Here is a 16,940-nt window from a genome sequence, read left to right on the forward strand (position 1 = left end):
GGAAAATTCCCACAATCTGACTAGGAACTATAGGAAAGAGGAGAAATGTTAATAAGGGGGGAATGCATGGTGCACTCCGTGTCTGTACACAGAAGCAGTAAGGGAACGCGTTAACCAGAAGGCTCTTTGGGAGCTCCTGACTCTTTTATTTAAGCTACATTGTTTAAGACAGCATCCTCCTTGCACTGAGAGCCACCCCCTCTGAAGGCCTATAAATAGCATGTCAAGTGACAGTGTGGGAGGCACGGGTGCTGCCAACAGCAACCAGCCCAGGGGAGGCCCACAGAGGCATGGAGAGAGAGAGAAAGCCAGATAGTGGGGAAAGTTGGAGAAAGAGATAGAGGTACACCGCAAAAAAAAAAAAAAAAATAGCAGTGGCAAAAACAGAGATACAGAGAGGGAGGGGGCGAGTCGAGCAACATAGTGGATATGGATTCCACCACAGCAAAGGCTGGTGGCTGAGAGTGGGCGAATGGGAAGCCTCCAGCCCTGTATGGTGTTAGCTGCAGCCATGTTGTGTCTCCTTGCCTAAAATTATAAGAAAAATAAAAGCAGTAATTTAAAGAGATGAGCAAGGAGCATAGATTGGAATGATGAAGGCTGGGAGCACTAAGACAGGAGAGGGGCAGAAGAAAATAAAGGCATAAGGCAGAGTCGAGATTCAAGAGAGGAAAGCAAGTAAAGCAGGACAGAAGAAAAACAAGAGAAGATATTTAAGTAAGAGATTAGAGAGGAGTGTGACAAAAAGGAAGAAGGACGAGGAGAGTAGGGTCTGGGTGCAAAACACCACCATCAATATTTAATACCGTAGAGCCGCTGCAGATGATGGGAGAAAGGGAGAGAGGGAGGGAGAAGACAAGGAGAGAACGAGAGGGTGGGGTCCTGCAGCAGAGTAAAGGGTTGCTATGGTGACAGCGCAGCGAAGAGAGGGATGGTCAGACTTCTGGAAAGAAAGATAAAAGTGAAAGAATGTGGAAAAAAAGGGCAGGAGAAAGAAGAGGAGGAGTCAGGAGGAGGTGGGTGGACGCAGGACTCAATTAACTGTGATGGCGGTCAAAAGAAGTCTTGGTGTGACCTCTTGCTTGCCTCCTCCCCAGTCCCTTCTCACCTGGGCAGGATATGATGGGCGACTTACAGGCACTCCACGTGAGAGACTAATTCTGACACTGGGGAAGTCCCGTCTCTTCACTGCACCATTACTGCACTGTTGCTGCATTCTCGCGAAAAAAAAATGTCTGGAAATGTCGAACTTTGTTCATTTTTTGCATTTGTGACAGGGATCGCCCTTGCAGTGAGGTTCTCCTAAGGGTTTAATGTAAAAGGCCCTTTTACCCTGCTAAGTAAGCTGCCCACTTAAATGCTAACAGTGAATGTGGAGAAACAAGAACATAGACACAACTCATGTGAATGTCTTACTTAGAAACAACCTAATCACAGTTTCTGCTACACAAAAGTCGAATTAATCAAACCAGTAAAATAAAGTAAAGTAAGTATCCAGCTAGAGTGTTTTGGTGTGAGTTACCCGGTTCGTTATCTGTAGAGATGTTTTCCTTCTCTTGAATATAATGGAAGAAAATGGAGCTCGCTTTGTGTTGCTCTAAGCACCAAAAACAACATCTGAAAATTTCAGTAGAAATTTCTCGTTCCAAGGAAATGAGAACAAAAGAATGTTAATGAGACTGATCTGTGTCATGTACTGATGATGAAGGAAGTATGCATTTACCAATGCTGAGAGGCTCATGCTTGTAACAGTAAACATGTAAACATGTAACAGCGTCTCGCTGGGCTGAGCTGTAACGTTTGCTAGCTGCATTTATACTTTTCAGCACTGATGGTGACTTTACAGATGTATGCTGCCAATACCACTAGGCAAGGGTCCCTCTAGGACTTAGCATCCATGTTTTTAAAAAATAATTCCAAATTGTGATTTTACTGAGCACAGAACACTTTTCAAGGTCACTCTTTTGAGGACGCCAATGTTCACATTTTGGACAAAGAGGACAGATGGTTTTAAAGAGGAGTGAAAGAAGCCATCTATGTCCACTGTGAGCGACCATCTTTGAACAGAGGCGGTGGCTTACGACACCAACTGTCTGCCATCTATAATCCAGTTTTGAGATCCCTTCCCAGACACCTTAACGCCCATTCACACCCTGGGCCATCTGACCTCAGGAGATCACATGATAAGGTGGGGCCAGGTTTCACAATGAGCTCACCCGAAACCCTGCGTGATTGTGACCCACACCCATTTTCACACCTTGGCTCATGTGATTAGGTAGAGGATCATCAGGGTGTCCTTTGTCCCTCTTTGGGGGGAAACTCCCACTGGGTTTAAATCTGGGACTCTCCACCATTTGACTCTTAGAACTGAAGAAGCTTCTCGGATGAGAGGTGAAACGTCTTCAAGCAACTTAAAGAAGTCCAGACGCTTTTCTTTCCAAGCTCCTTAGACTACCGTACGATGACCTGGATGACTGAGAACCTTCACAGACAACACTTTTCAACTTTGTTTCAGTCTATTTTAAATGTGCTTTGGCTCTGAGAAGACAACAGAATTTATGGATCATGTTCGCATATCGCTTATTTTTTGCCTAACAGAGCTTTAACCTGGATTTATGGCTGGCATGGTGAATTGTGTTCACTGAAACTTCTTGAGCATGACAGAATTACACCTGTTTTCAGGGTAGTGTCTCCTGAGATCATGGGTATCCAATATGGATTTCCAGCCTCATCCCATTCACACAGCAATTTCTGCAGATTCTCTGAATCTTTTGATGATAGTATGTACTCTTGAGATACACAAAGTCAAGATGCCTTAAAGAGGCAAAATGTTCATCCAACTGTTGTTAAAAGGAGAGGGGATGCTACACAGTGATAAAGATGGCCAGTGACCCCGTTTTTTGAGAGGTATTACTCCTATCAAATTCAAAATGAACCATTGTTTATCATGAAATAGTTAAATATCTCAGTTTAAACATCTGATATGTGTTCTATGTTCTACTCTGACTAAAATATGTTTGGAATTGGGGTTGTACTTCAGTGCAAATTAAGAAATATCGGAAATGCAACTTGGTATAAAAAGGTTGGCATTAAAAGCTCAAAACTGATGAAATAAGGTTTTGGCCAGCAACTAAAATGCAGTTAGTGTGAAAATGTTTATACCAGGGAGCTCATAAAATCCCTCATTAAACCTCCTGGAATCATTTCACTTACCGTGCAGGGATGGCACTGATGGGCTTCTTGTAGATGGTAATGAGCTTGTCCAGTACTACATCAGCACTGGTGAAGACACGGTAAGAGTGGAGGAAAGTGTTCAGGAAGTCGATGGAGAGGAAGCGCAGGTCGGTCAGCCTCTCCAACAAGCGCTCCACACTGGCATAGCGGATCTGCAGCACCTTGCAGGAGTTCATCATCTTGCTGAAGCGAATGTCGACATCATCACAGTACAAACTGGTGTCTGACCTGTATTGGATTAAAAGTGAGGTTAATAAAGTTATATAGAGATGTAGCTCCAGTTACTGCAATTAAATGCCATTTAGTGGCCATGAATTCTTGGCCTATATCTTCTTTCAGTTCGTGCATTAAGTTCATTATTTCTCATGTTTGGCTCTGTGTTCTTCTTGATCTGTGTTAGGTAGTTGACTATAAGATTGTTTCCTGTTTTTCTTTGAGTTTGTTTTCTCTGGTGTGACGTTCTGGGTTTTACTTCCTCTCTGTCTCAATGTCTTAATTGCGTTTTACCATGTCTCATTCCTCTATTTCCGATTTCCAATTAGTCTCCAGTGTATAAATAGTGTGACTGTCTTTGTCCAGTTGTCTGTTGTACTCCATGTTTTCCTCCCATGAGTTTTCTGTGTTCCTCATCTCTGTTCCTACGTTTGCAGCCTGTGAATGTTAGATTTTTGCTCATCTTTAGGTGGCGTTTCTGGACTGATCAGCTTTATAAACAAAGCTCACTTTTTTATACTTACCATTTTTAGTCATGTTTGAAGTCAGTTTTCTACTGTGTGAATATTAACACAGAAGCCCTATACATTTTTAGGGCTAATGTTAGCATTAGGCTACATTATGAGCCTGTAAGTATGAGCATGTGCAAACTATGTGCATGTGCAAGCATCTGAGATTTTTATGCAGCCTTTTGAACATACTTTGTATGTGCTTTACTATTGCTACAGTGTGTCCAAGTCTCACTTGATCATCTGTGGCACAGAGACTTTGCTGTTTTCCTCAAAGGCATTCATCATCAGGCCATTGCAGCGGATGTTGTCAATGCACTGTAAGGCAGAAAGCACAGTGAGCATAACAGTGCAAGAAGACGAGCATGTTTATAAACATATGAATGCTCCAGGCTCCAACATTTATCAGATCATGTGTGTAGCTTCAGTAAGTTTGGTCTCTTTGCGTGATTCATGCTCCGTATGTCCCCTGACAAAGTCTCTGGAGGCTACTCGTGTAGCCAGGTAATGTATAACAGACATCCAGTTCAAGACTTCCTATTCTTTGCACTGATCACTGCACTGGTGTTCTCTCTATTTTCTTTCCACACACAAACTGTTTACTTGCACTTGATCAAAATTTTATTGGCCAATACATCTTCAATTACAGAAGCTTAAAACAGCAACTAAAATCTTGCCCATTCCCAATCGAATTTGTATATTGAGATTATTTATCATTCGATTACCACTTCATTACGAGATGACTGACAAAATCTGTAGATTTACAGAGTTTGAGAAGTGTTTTTTTAAAGCTGCAGCAACAAAAAAACGTGAAATCAAATGTCTTAACATAAGCGGCGAGACATACCTGACTGATATCACTTGTCCACGCTGACTTCTCCAGTCGGGAAGAAGCCACAAGGATCACGGTGTAAGGCTGGACGTCTTTGGGTTCCACCATCAATTTAAAGTCCAGGTGTTCTGTGTCCTGACCACTGCGCTCCCCTTTGGCTGAAAGGCAAAAATAAAATAAAATAAAAATTCTAAATAGGAAAGAAAACAATATGCTGCACTTTAGAATAGATCAGCTACTGTTTTATTTATTTTTGTTTCAGTTTGTTCACATTATTTTTCTGCATACGTTATGCTTATATTTTATATTGATTTTATATTCCTAAATCTTTCCACAGCAAAGTCAATAATTAACCTTGTAATACAGCAACGCAGCGGTAATGTTTGATTTTGCAAATACTGAGCAAAGCACAATAATGGAATAATCTTTGCTTTATTCATTGGGGTTATTACCTTGATTTGGAACAAATATCAGTCAATCAACAATTGTGAGTAATTGTTTTGGCTAACTTTAATAGCAGTAAATTTAAAAAAAATTCTGACACCTCAAGTAATGTGGGGGTGAAGAGGAAAGGGTGGAAATCATGCAAAAACACTTTCTGTAGAGATAATGTGTTTTATATGCAGAGCATTTAATCCAGCCACACCCCACAAACACCACATTCTGGTTTGTAACTGTGAAAATTTAGTTGGTAAAGTGGAAAACATTCTTCGTCCGCTTTTAGGGTGATTCACTAACTGTTACAGCCCCCCGTTTGTTAGATTGTTACGCCTGTATGACGATGCCAAATAGAAAAGTGGCATCACTTCATTTTTCAAGCTCTTCATACAGTAAACACTCTGCAGCTTCTAGATGTATGTATTTATTAAGGAAACATTTGAATCCACTACACATAATAACTCACACTCATCATCAGTCCCCTCCGGCTCCTCAATCAGAGTGCAGTCTATGAGAGACACCACTCCATTCTGTAAGAGGCATGAAAGGTCACAGGGTCACATTCACCATGCTGCCAGCTAACAGATCATCATCAAGCCCATCCTTTAAGGATAAATTACTTAACAGTATAACAGTATAACACTGATTATACATTTATAAACAAAATAGGTGAAGTGTTTTATAACTGCACCCTACACTCATGTAGAATGAATTTTTACTGTTTTTCTACTACTTGGCCTACTTTAGGTCAATCCTGCCGTACTTTAGTGATGTGAAGTTTTCCTCCGGAGCCTCGGGTGCAGATGATAAGATGTTTGGAGAAGAGGAAACACTGTCTCTCTCCTTCCTTCTTCAGAGACAAAGAGCCAAGCCGGCCTCGTGTGATCTTCCCTTTCTCGCTCATTGGCACCTGGATCAGAGAACCTATGAACACAAACACGTGTGCAAGAAAAACATATAAGCAAATTTTGAATTTGCTCTCTTTTCCTTCGTAATCTGAAAACTGGCCATACAAGAAGAAAAAATAAACTACATAATTTAAATTTAAAAAGAAAATCCAAAAAAACCCAATGTCCATACATTTTGGTGCAAAAAAAGTGTTATTTGTGTCATCATTTCATCAAGGATTTCATTAGCACCCTAAATTAATAAAAGAAACACCCATGCTTGAATACACCAGCAACTTCTACACTTAGTGAGTTTTTTTGGTTTTTTTTGCACGATAAAAACTCAGTTTCAAGTTTGTTTTTATTTGTTGACCATAACTGCAAACCTTGTCATATAAGAACAACACAAGAAAACGTTTTCTTTACCTTGTCTAACAAAGGTCTGGCTGGTATCAAGAAGCACTTCACAACCTTCCACAATCATTCGTTCAATGGCTAGATTCTTCCTGATGTTCTCCGTCTCGCTTACCTCATCATGCATGATTCTGAAAGGACAACAAATACTAATGATTTCAGGTACTTCTTAATTAAAGCCATATGTTTTTTCTTATTGTTTCTATAGAGTTCATCAACTCTTATAGTGAATTTGCTCCACTGTTCTATTACGTGAAATGAGAACAGTGACCACAAAATCAATTAAAACTGTTAGAAATGATAGACACTGTGTCTGTGTCTGACTGTGTTATATTTTTGGTACTTTGCGTCGATTGGATGAGTCACTGGCTATTATAGCTCTGTGTTCTGTATCCTTATGCCAAGTACAAGATATATTAAAATACAGGTACTAATTCAGGGTTACTAGTTTCTGATTTACATCAGACAAAGATCTCACTGAGTATGTTTGTGTTGTCGAGCTACATTGATGGTTCTACCTGGAAAGCTCCTCCAGTTTTGATTTGGCATAGTCCAGACTGTTTCTCTCCACATGCTCATGGGGAGTGTGAGCAAGCAACTCATGAAGAGTCAGGATGTAACGAGGAATCTGAAAGAGATGCGCTTTAAATGAGTTTGACTGAAAATGTTTTATTTTGTGTTACATGTATCTTTTCAGTCCAAATTTAAAACATTACTGCATTTTAAACTATTTCACCACGGTGTGTTGCAGCACTAATGCCTCGTGTATTTTATGTGAATTTTAACTTTAGCATACAGTCAATATATATACATCACCGAATCATAATATGTGTAGTAATGTGTAATAGTGAAGTCATCCACATTGTAATTTTACCTGAAACATGGGGTAAGTGAGGAAGGTCTCCAGCGTCCTCTCCTCACAGTCAGGCTTGGCCTCGTACTGCTTCAGCAGCTTGTCGAAGTCACGGTTCTGTTTGCAGTGAGCCAAAATCTGCAAGCTGTACTGGTGGTTCCTCACAAACTCTTGGTAGATGTTTAGCATTGGCAGTAAAATGTCAAACAGGTCAGCTAAAAAAAGAGACAAAAAATTCCATAAACCATAAAAATCGGAAGAATCAGTGCAGACACAAAGTACCATTGAAGGAGAAGTCATGTGCTCGGTATCTGTATATGTTCAAAAAATGTTTTTTATACTCTCACCCTCAGTCGCCTACCTGACAGACAATAAATCATTATTATTTTTTGCAAGGAAGGAAGGGAGTTGTACCTGCGTAGATTCATTGTTTTTAGTTGAATTCATATCTTTATGGTATGATTTCAACTATGTGTGTAAAACTGACAGTGCTTCTCAATGATGAAAACACTTTCATTGTGTTGTGTTGTAAGAAATCTCTGTTGTATGTGAAAAAATGTATACATTTAACCAAATGAAATTATTTTTCTTAGTTGCAATTTAGAAAAATTAACTTATTATTCTGTGCCTCTTACCTAGCACCAGTGTTGGCCAGCTGGCTATCCTGGCCTTCAGGCCCTGGTAGAAGATCTGATGGAGGAACATGATGGTCTCACTAATGAAACAAATAAGCAAAATGGCAGTCATGAGCTATTGTTTCTCCTTCTGCTGTCCAAAAATGTTGGCAGCTCCCGCCATGCCGAGTCACACCACTCTCACAAACAGCATGACCACCAGCCACCTGTTAAGGAAGATGCTGCTGACATCATCGTGGGTGATGGGCGGTTTCTTGGAGCTGGCGGCCATTCGGAGTGGCCGCAGGAAGTTGTTGACCAGGATGTGGAGTTGCTGGACGTATTCGGCTTCGGCTTCCAGCATGCTGAACACCACCTGGTTCCTCTTTCTCATGCTTTCAGCGTGGGGCGAGCGAATGTAGTCTTGGATGATAGTTTTCCACTTCCTGCGGCAAATCCATCCTCGCAGGAAACTTTGGACCTGTGACAAAAACATTTATCAAACATTGAAAAAAAAACAAAATTTTTTATAATTTTGGAGATTTGAGTTTTAATGGATTTCCATGACTTCCGTGGATTTTTTTATAGGGTTTTCTCTGTATTATTATAGTCTTTATCTTATAATATAAAGCACCTTGAGTTACGCAGTGAATCAAATGTGTGTGATGTCGTGTTTCTGCTCATAGCTGTTACACTGACGACACTATCAGCACAAAAAATAGACAGAAAAGTGGATCTAATAATTTGCCGTTAAAGATGCTTAAACATTTTTTGTGATTAAAAGCCAGATAAACGATTTTATATTTAGTAGAGACCAAAAGGTGCCAAAAACTGTACCAAACTTACAAAATGCTAAAATATTTGATAATTAGTCTTCCATTAAGACACAAAATAATGATCTTATAATTTACACATATATATATATATATATCTTTATATCTATATATAGTTTATATCGTGTAAGTGCTGCCCCAAACTGAGCAAACATGAGTCAAGGCAAGTTTAGACATGTCCATTTATTAGGTAAGTTCAAATTAAATAATGCCTCAGTCAAAGGCGTTGCTTTCCACCAGGAAAGGCAGGGAACTATGCCAGTGGCAATGTGCAAAGTCTGCACTGACAGTAGGAGAGACCTGACCCCCCTCAGAGTACCCCACCTGACTCGACTCACTTCTGTCAAAAGTGGTATGCATACACTCAAAGTGTAAGAGGAGTGAAAAAAGAAGAAAAAATAGAAATATGGTTCACATCTATAGACTGGTAAGTGAGGTAGAATGTTTATTCCCCAACTGGGTGGTAAATGTTTGCTTGAGGCTGGAGGTGAAATCAGTCGCAAACAGATTGGAGCACCAAATAAATCTTTATGATTGATTTGGTTCCTAGCAGATTTGTGCAGTTACACATAGTTTACATGGAAGATGCCAACTTGCCCACAAACACGTCCCATCTGTTCACCAAGTGGCACTGAAACTCTGAAAAGTGTACTGTAAACCAGAAATGCAGAACATTTACTTTCAAAGTAAAAGTTATGCCTTACAATGCAACCAACATATATTACATGATGGAACTATTACTTTGAAGGTGAACAATGTCCATCTTGAGTTTGCATCACAAGTTTCACGGTTTCTCTACCACTTAGGAAATAGGAAATAGCAAATATTACCAGACAAGTCAACATTTTCTATGCAAACTATGTTCAACTGACTATTAGTCATCATCTTTTCCAGCTGTACAGTAACTAACATTTCAAAGCTTTCCAAGCTCTCCAGCCTTAATTCAGATCAGGCAGCTCCTCAGTAGAACTGAGGACAAAAGAAGCTGATGACTGCAGTGATCTAGCGTGATCAAGTGTGAGCTTCCCTGAATTTATTAGGATTTGTTTTTAAAAACTGCAGGTACCCAAAGATGTCAAAAATCTGTTTCAGAAATGAACAACATCCCTACTGGAAAAGATCATCAGTGCTTTACCTTTAGCATCTTTGCATTAATTTAGGTTTTCTTGATTAAAAAAGGTAAGTCAGGCTTTACCCTTTAAAACTGTGCAATACTGATACAGATCACCTTTTTGATCTTCTTGATCTCTGTATCATCCTCACTGGGGGGCACCTCTGGATTTGACTGGATCTTCTCATTGTCCTTCAGAAGTCCAGCAATCTGAAATTCATCATAACCAGTACAGGACTCAGTAAGAGGAAAATAATATGTGGCCAGATAAACTCTACTCATGATCATCTCTTATTCCGAAATATGTTTCACTATGGTTGTTAATATCTCAGTTCATGTTCTTGAATTACTTTTTGTCCAGCTATCCATTAGCTGGCTCAAAGAAATTATAAACACAGAAACTGCACCAGACACATCAAAATACCAGTTTTGTATTTCATTCAAATCTGTTGCATTTGCTTCCATTATACACAGCATGTGAATACAAAACTTCTGATAAAAGACTGAAATTAAACAAAATAACACAAACACCATTACTAGAACACTCTTTAGCTGTGAAAAGTGAGATAGTAGATCATGTTTTTCAGCCACAGACTCCAGTATCATGTGCAACAAAAGCCGATTCATGCATATTGAAAACATTTGGTTCAGCTGAAGCTAGCCATTAGCACATTAAAGAGAGGTGCATTAGATTTAGTTTAGACTGAATAATTAGGATACAAAACACTCAACAGCATTACAGAGTCTCTAACAAGGACATCCCAGGGGCACTGCAAGCTACAAAGCTCATCATGAACTCAGAACATTGTGGTTTGGAATCTGGGTCATGACCTTTGTCCTGTGACCACATTCTCACTTTATCCTCTCAGCCTGCCTGTTTTTGATCGCTTCTCTCTGTATGCTATCCAGTAAACACACATCACACATATACAGGTACTGTGTTACTAGCATGAAATTACAAGGCAAGTTACCTCTGATTTCAGTCGCTCTACCTCGATTTCCCCATCCTCTATCTGTTGTCGAAGTTGCTTGGCAACCGTTTTCTCCGTCTCCACTATTTGGAGTAGATGAAGATACTTCTGCATGAGGGTCTCATGCTCTGTAGCCAGGTTCCTGTAACTATACAGACACACACGCAAAGACCTCATTAACGCATGTTTCAGGGGCTCTCCATAGCTTTATCAAATCAAAGACAGACCTCTGATCAGCATATGTTTGGAACACGGACCTTAAATGCTCAGAAAGTGCAGGATTTACTTACACAACCAGGTCTTTAAATACTTGATGGGATAGCACTCCATATGTTGGATGCTTTTGTGTGAGCAATAATTAAACTGTTCACGTGCATGTTATTTAAGGCCTATATTCAATACAGTCAATTATGTTCAGCTTGCCTAAACCTGGCCTTGAAAATGTCCTGTCAAAAAAAATGTTTGGCAGGTGTTTTAGTTAAATCTTACTCAGTTTAGATGTTTTCTGACATGCCCCACTTGCAAACCTCTAAAACGTCCCATATACCACAGTTTTTGTCTCGTTGTAATGCAATAAAGGTTGGTAAACTCTTTTATATTTTCTCCAAAAGTAAATAAATAAATTCCATATTTTCCCCTCTTTTCTCTTGACTAAACTTTCAAGGGCCTGCGCCACAATTCGAAAAACACAAATTTAACTAACTTTAACAATGCAGATTGTTAACCATAAATAAAGAGTAATTCAGAAATACTCAAGCCCCATGGCATTTACATGCCAGGAACGGCTGAAAAATTTAATTGAGATACCTTAATACAAGTCTTATTTACTTGCTAGCTATTACAGTGTTACAGTAAGTGCTGCTGCCTTGATGGTGCACTAATCAATTTAATCTTCAATGACTCTAATCAGTCGACCTTTTGTCACTGAATTGCAAACTGTTGACATTTAGAGTGATGGTATTGTTTTGCTTTCATTAGCCTTCTTTGTGCCCTCATCATAAGTGGCCATTTCACTCATTAGACATGTGAGGACTCCATAAATCAAGAATCAATATTAATAACCACTTTGTTTTTATTGATTTACTTAATACTTTAAATTGGTGTCGTAAATTATCAGTAAAACTGGTAAAGTGGCACTCACAGTTCCCTAGGAAATGTTTATTCAAAGGTCCAATCATCTAGAAGGAGATAAGTAACATACATGCATACATGTGTTACTCTCATTATAGTATGACCGCTGTGTTGTTTTAACATTACAAATTAACAAGCAATCATACAACAATACAAACCCAAAAGGGTCCAAATGATAGTTTGCGGCACACTGAGTCATAGCACTTGCATTTTCCATCAGATATACAGAGAAAAATCTATTCTATGCCCACTTAATAGAATAAAAACCAAGCAGCAACCTATGTTAAAAATGTAGGTAACACCATAATCCCTGCAAATAAAACCCCAAAATCTAGTTGAGACTGACTCCAAATGCAAATTGGTTTCTGTAGATTTCCAAGTTAAAAGCCTATCTTTGATGCAAAAAGTTTGCAGACCAACAGCCTCCACTTGTTACTAATAGCTAGTGATAAGTGGAGACAGTTTTTCATGTTCAGTATTAGAAGTAAGCAGGCCTATGTTCGAGTCAACATGATTTTCACTAACTGAAATTGTCATTTATTTATTCATCACAGTGAATTACACCTGATAGCTAGCCAGCCCTTACTAAAGCTGATGATTAGCTGATGATTAGCTGCAGATGGGACAGTTATTTTCAACATTATGTAAAGTAGCTGTAATTTCAACTTTGTCAAATCTTATTTAAAAGTTATGAAAAATTGCCCAACTTTGGCCCAAATTAATTTTTTGCTTTAATTTTTAACACCGGACTTATTTTTGTACCACTGTCAGTTTTCCCACGGATTTCAAATCAGGATTCTTTCTATTTTATTTACTTTATTTATTTAACCCTTATTTAACTAAAAAGTCTGTTGAGATTAAAAAATATTGTTTTCAATGTAGACCTGGCCAAGAAACCCCGCCTCTGGTTGAAATCTAGTTATTTCAACCAGAGGCTCTCCTAGTGCCATGTGTCTTTCTTATGTCTTTACTATGTACCCTCTGAACATGCCAAAATAATAATAATAATAATAATAATAATAATAATAATAATAATAATAATAATAATAATAATAATAATAATAATAACAACACACATGAAGCTTACAGGTACACACAGGGAAATATCGTGACTAATGACTGTTGTTAGGATCCTAACCAATCTGCTGGTACACTTTACAAATATCAGTAGTTAACATACTTGACCATTTTTATGTTTGCAAGTACAAACACTATCAGTTTCCACTTGTCAAGTTGTAAATTCAAGAATTACATGGTAATCTATAGTGGACCTGACTTTATAGATGGTATAAAAGACTGACTGAGCCAAAATGATGTTGCACATTCATTAAGGAGTTCATTTTGTGAATCCTTGAGCTGGCTGTTTTTCTTCATCTTCGTCAGGTAAGCTCACACTAAAGCATATAATGCTTTATCCACCCTGACTCTAAAAGGGATCTTAGTTTGCTAAATTGTGGTTATGGTGCAAACATTTTCAATTGATTAAGAACAAAGGGATGTTTTCCTAGATGTCTCTACAAGTTGAATTCATTTTGCAGATACAGAAGTGACCCACTGTTTGCCATTTAAAGGATACAGCTTTTTATGCTTTTTTTATACACTCTCTATATAAGTTCCAACCTAAATTTTCACATCTTTATTGACTGTAGATGTTACAAGCACAGTTCTCATCAAGATCTCCGCCCCTCAGAACATCCTTGTCTAAACAGCTGTAGGTAAAAGGTCATGTGTGAGAGCTACCTGGCCTGCGTGATGGCAGCCACCCACTCATCACAGTCCTTGACGTCCTCTGTGCGCAGCTCCAAAGCCTTCTGGTTGTCATGATTGAACGTGACAGTGAAATAATACTGGGAAAACAAAAGCATAGTGAGTGAGTCAGATATTTGTTCAGCATGTAATAACCAGGATATCTGTTATTGTGCTATAAAATGTATGTTGCTACCCTTTAATCACTAGTAATCAGCAGCCACTTCCACTGATCTGTATTTTACTTAAAGGTGTATTTATACATGCATACATGCACTGTATGTGTGAATGAGTGAGAGAGAGAGAGATCCTGAGGGAAAAGTCTTGAGAGATTCATTATAAAGCCTTTGTGCCTTCTGTCTGTAACCTGGCAACTCACCTCTGAATTGGCGGAAGCCTCTTGACTGACGCCATGTTTTGTTTTGTTTTGTTCGAGTGGTTTGGCTGCATTTTAGCGACACATCCACCCCTGGGTCCTCACCCCTTTTTTACACTCTCACCAATTATCATAGGGTTGAGTTGTGGTAATTATGGCGAATGCAGTTCAATTGTTTTCTAATAAGCTTACTGGATAAAATCCTCAAATCACCAGAGTGGTGGTCACCACACTACTAGTACAGCTAACCTATTTGTAGTAGAAACACATCAAATTATATAACCCTGATGCATTGTAAATAGACCCCCACAAATCCAATATATTGGATTTTTTTCATTTATCCTTCCCAAATGCCAAGAGCAATTCATTTGTGAATGAGAGTAATGTTCCTTATTTTCTGATGAGCAGCAGAACGGGCCTTTGTCAGTAATGTGCTTCCCATCTCTCACATCCTGTGAGCTGTTGTGTTAAACCTTTTAGGTGGCTATATTTAAATCCAAGTCATTACAGGGGGGGGTTGTTTTTTTTTGCCAAAGATACAGTATCTGTTGGTAAGTGAGACAGCACAATCAGTAAGTAAGTCCTTGTTAAAATAATGTGTGAACAAAGCTACTAAATTCCATCTGGAATACAGAAAATAAGACAATGTTATATTTATGTAAGATTAATGTTAAAGGCGTGTTTTAATCACAAAAATACAGAATGACTTCTTTTTTATGTTTTTATTCAGCTACTCATTCAAATAAATAAATCATAGCAAGAATAGCCAGTATCACAAACACAGTCTAGATGGGTGATGAATTAAAGGAAAAACCAAACTGTTGACCCCAAAAACAAAGAGATCTGGTGGGTGGTTCAGTTATGCATTGCAAGCAGTATTTTTGGTGGCATGGCTTGGTCCTCTTAGATGGAAAGGTTATTCAAAATCAATATGAACTAGTTCTGGGTGTCCCTTTGATAGACTGGCAGCCTGTCCAGGTTGTATTCCACCTTTCACCTTATGCGGTAGGCTCCAACTCAACCCTAAGTTGGATAGACAGTCAAAAGTGAGGATGAATGGATGGACGATGGCTAGCTCAGGATAAGCACCTTCCTCCTATGATAAAATATTTCTATTCTTATGTTAGTGGTGTTCTTCAGGATGGTATTGCCCCCATACACAGGGTACGTTGGAGGGTTAAATAATGTTTTAACCCTCCGACTTTAGTTGTTACAGTATACATTTCTGTCACAAGGACCACAGATTCTATTTCAGTTTATATAATTGGCCAATTCACACTGATATTGTCCACTGAATATTGCCAGGTGGATTACCACGATTACTGTAAACTGGCCAAAGCCATGTTGTTTATATATAGATGATTTAATGTGTGACCTATATTTTCAGATTACATCATAAAGTCAATGAAGTGAGTATACACAGAGACTGATGGTACACCATTGCTGATTACTCTTAACGCCAAAGGAAATCATATAGCCCATCCAGCATTTGCACTCGCCACTACCTAAGAAAACTCACCTCCCATTTCTTATAAGCCCATATTTGCTGTACTTGCTAAATGGAGTACAATGCCAAAGCATGTTGTTGCACATTTTGTTGGCCCCTTCAAATGTACTTTTTCAGATGCAAATAGGGGTTGCCATAGTAACTGTGGGCTTAAACGTAACTCGCCTTCTAAATGGGGAATAAGAACATTTAAAAAGTAGAACACTCCAAAGAACACAATGAGAACAGAGAGCCAGACGGAGAGGAAGGCAGAGAAAGATCTTCTGCCTTTTTGAGGAGTGAGGGCTATAAAAAGCGCTGTAGCCCAGCAAGGTGGCAGTTGGCTTGGCATCTATTCGCTGTATTGTCCCTCTCCCTGTCACACACAGATAAGATCCAGTGCTCTCCTGGCCATTTCTCCTGCAGCTCTGACACACACTCGGTGACATACAGTACATGCATACACACCACTGAAATCTGGAATCTGCTGTAATCCTTACATGAACAAGTTTCCACATCAGGATTGTACAGCACCATTGTCTGTGACCACCTCTGCAGTCTGCTGGTTGACTTAGGTGTCATTTTATGTTTTTCCCGAGTGAGGATGGTGAAAAAGAAATCTGTGTGCCAACAGACACCTTGAGAATCGATCAGTCTCCCTGTCCGCATTTCACCTTTTCTGTGCAGTCTCTCAGTTTATGGATCAATACAGGCGTATACAGGAGTACACCGAGAGGCAAATATAGACTTAGTAGCATGCACACAGAATGAGCCCTGCAATATTTACACATGTGGACACATAAAGACATGACTGATTGGAAACTACAAAGTGTGCTGTTCACACTGAGAGAAGACCACGTATTTGTGTGAATACATTTTCAAAATGTATATGTATATAGTTTTGCTAAACTAAGAAAAGAAGCCAGTTAGAAAAAAACTGAAAGAACATGTTCCTGACACATATTATGCAAAGGGACATGTGTGGAACAGAAGACTGTGTTATGCTAAGTGAAGGCTTTCAAATTCATTTAATTCATTGTTGAAATAAATTCACTGGAGCAGTCTGCATGAACAGCTGTCATCGGAGATGTCACTCAGTACATATTGCACCCCTAGAATAGAGCATTTCTCTTCTCCTGATACGGTTTTAAGGGAACAGACAGCGAGCAGTAAACAAAGTTGAATAGTTCACGAAACAAAAGCAAACAAGTCCTCAAAAGTGGCTTAGTTGTCTCTATCTTTTAAACAACAAATGACCAATATTGAATTTTCTTGCTGACCCCCTCTTCCCA

At 39.0% G+C, this 16,940-nt stretch overlaps 1 protein-coding gene across 1 annotated transcript in view; it reads right to left on the reverse strand.

Moving 5' to 3' along the window:
- LOC102214794 (ras-specific guanine nucleotide-releasing factor 1-like) overlaps positions 1–16,940 on the reverse strand; it is a 29,360-nt gene that overhangs the window by 9,335 nt on the left and 3,085 nt on the right. Inside the window, exons 2-14 of the mRNA XM_005733380.1 lie at positions 13,781–13,887; positions 10,910–11,057; positions 10,056–10,148; positions 8,222–8,475; positions 8,016–8,095; positions 7,402–7,595; positions 7,046–7,155; positions 6,540–6,658; positions 5,990–6,150; positions 5,693–5,756; positions 4,804–4,946; positions 4,192–4,274; positions 3,214–3,462 (exon numbers count right to left, since the gene is read on the reverse strand). Of these exons, the coding sequence (XP_005733437.1) occupies positions 3,214–3,462; positions 4,192–4,274; positions 4,804–4,946; positions 5,693–5,756; positions 5,990–6,150; positions 6,540–6,658; positions 7,046–7,155; positions 7,402–7,595; positions 8,016–8,095; positions 8,222–8,475; positions 10,056–10,148; positions 10,910–11,057; positions 13,781–13,887 (1,805 nt within the window). The remainder of the gene's footprint in view (positions 1–3,213; positions 3,463–4,191; positions 4,275–4,803; positions 4,947–5,692; positions 5,757–5,989; positions 6,151–6,539; positions 6,659–7,045; positions 7,156–7,401; positions 7,596–8,015; positions 8,096–8,221; positions 8,476–10,055; positions 10,149–10,909; positions 11,058–13,780; positions 13,888–16,940) is intronic.

The sequence above is a fragment of the Pundamilia nyererei genome, unplaced genomic scaffold (genome assembly GCF_000239375.1).
Source record: "Pundamilia nyererei isolate P.nyererei 1_Seehausen unplaced genomic scaffold, PunNye1.0 scaffold00051, whole genome shotgun sequence".
NCBI classification, from domain to species: Eukaryota; Metazoa; Chordata; class Actinopteri; order Cichliformes; family Cichlidae; genus Pundamilia; species Pundamilia nyererei.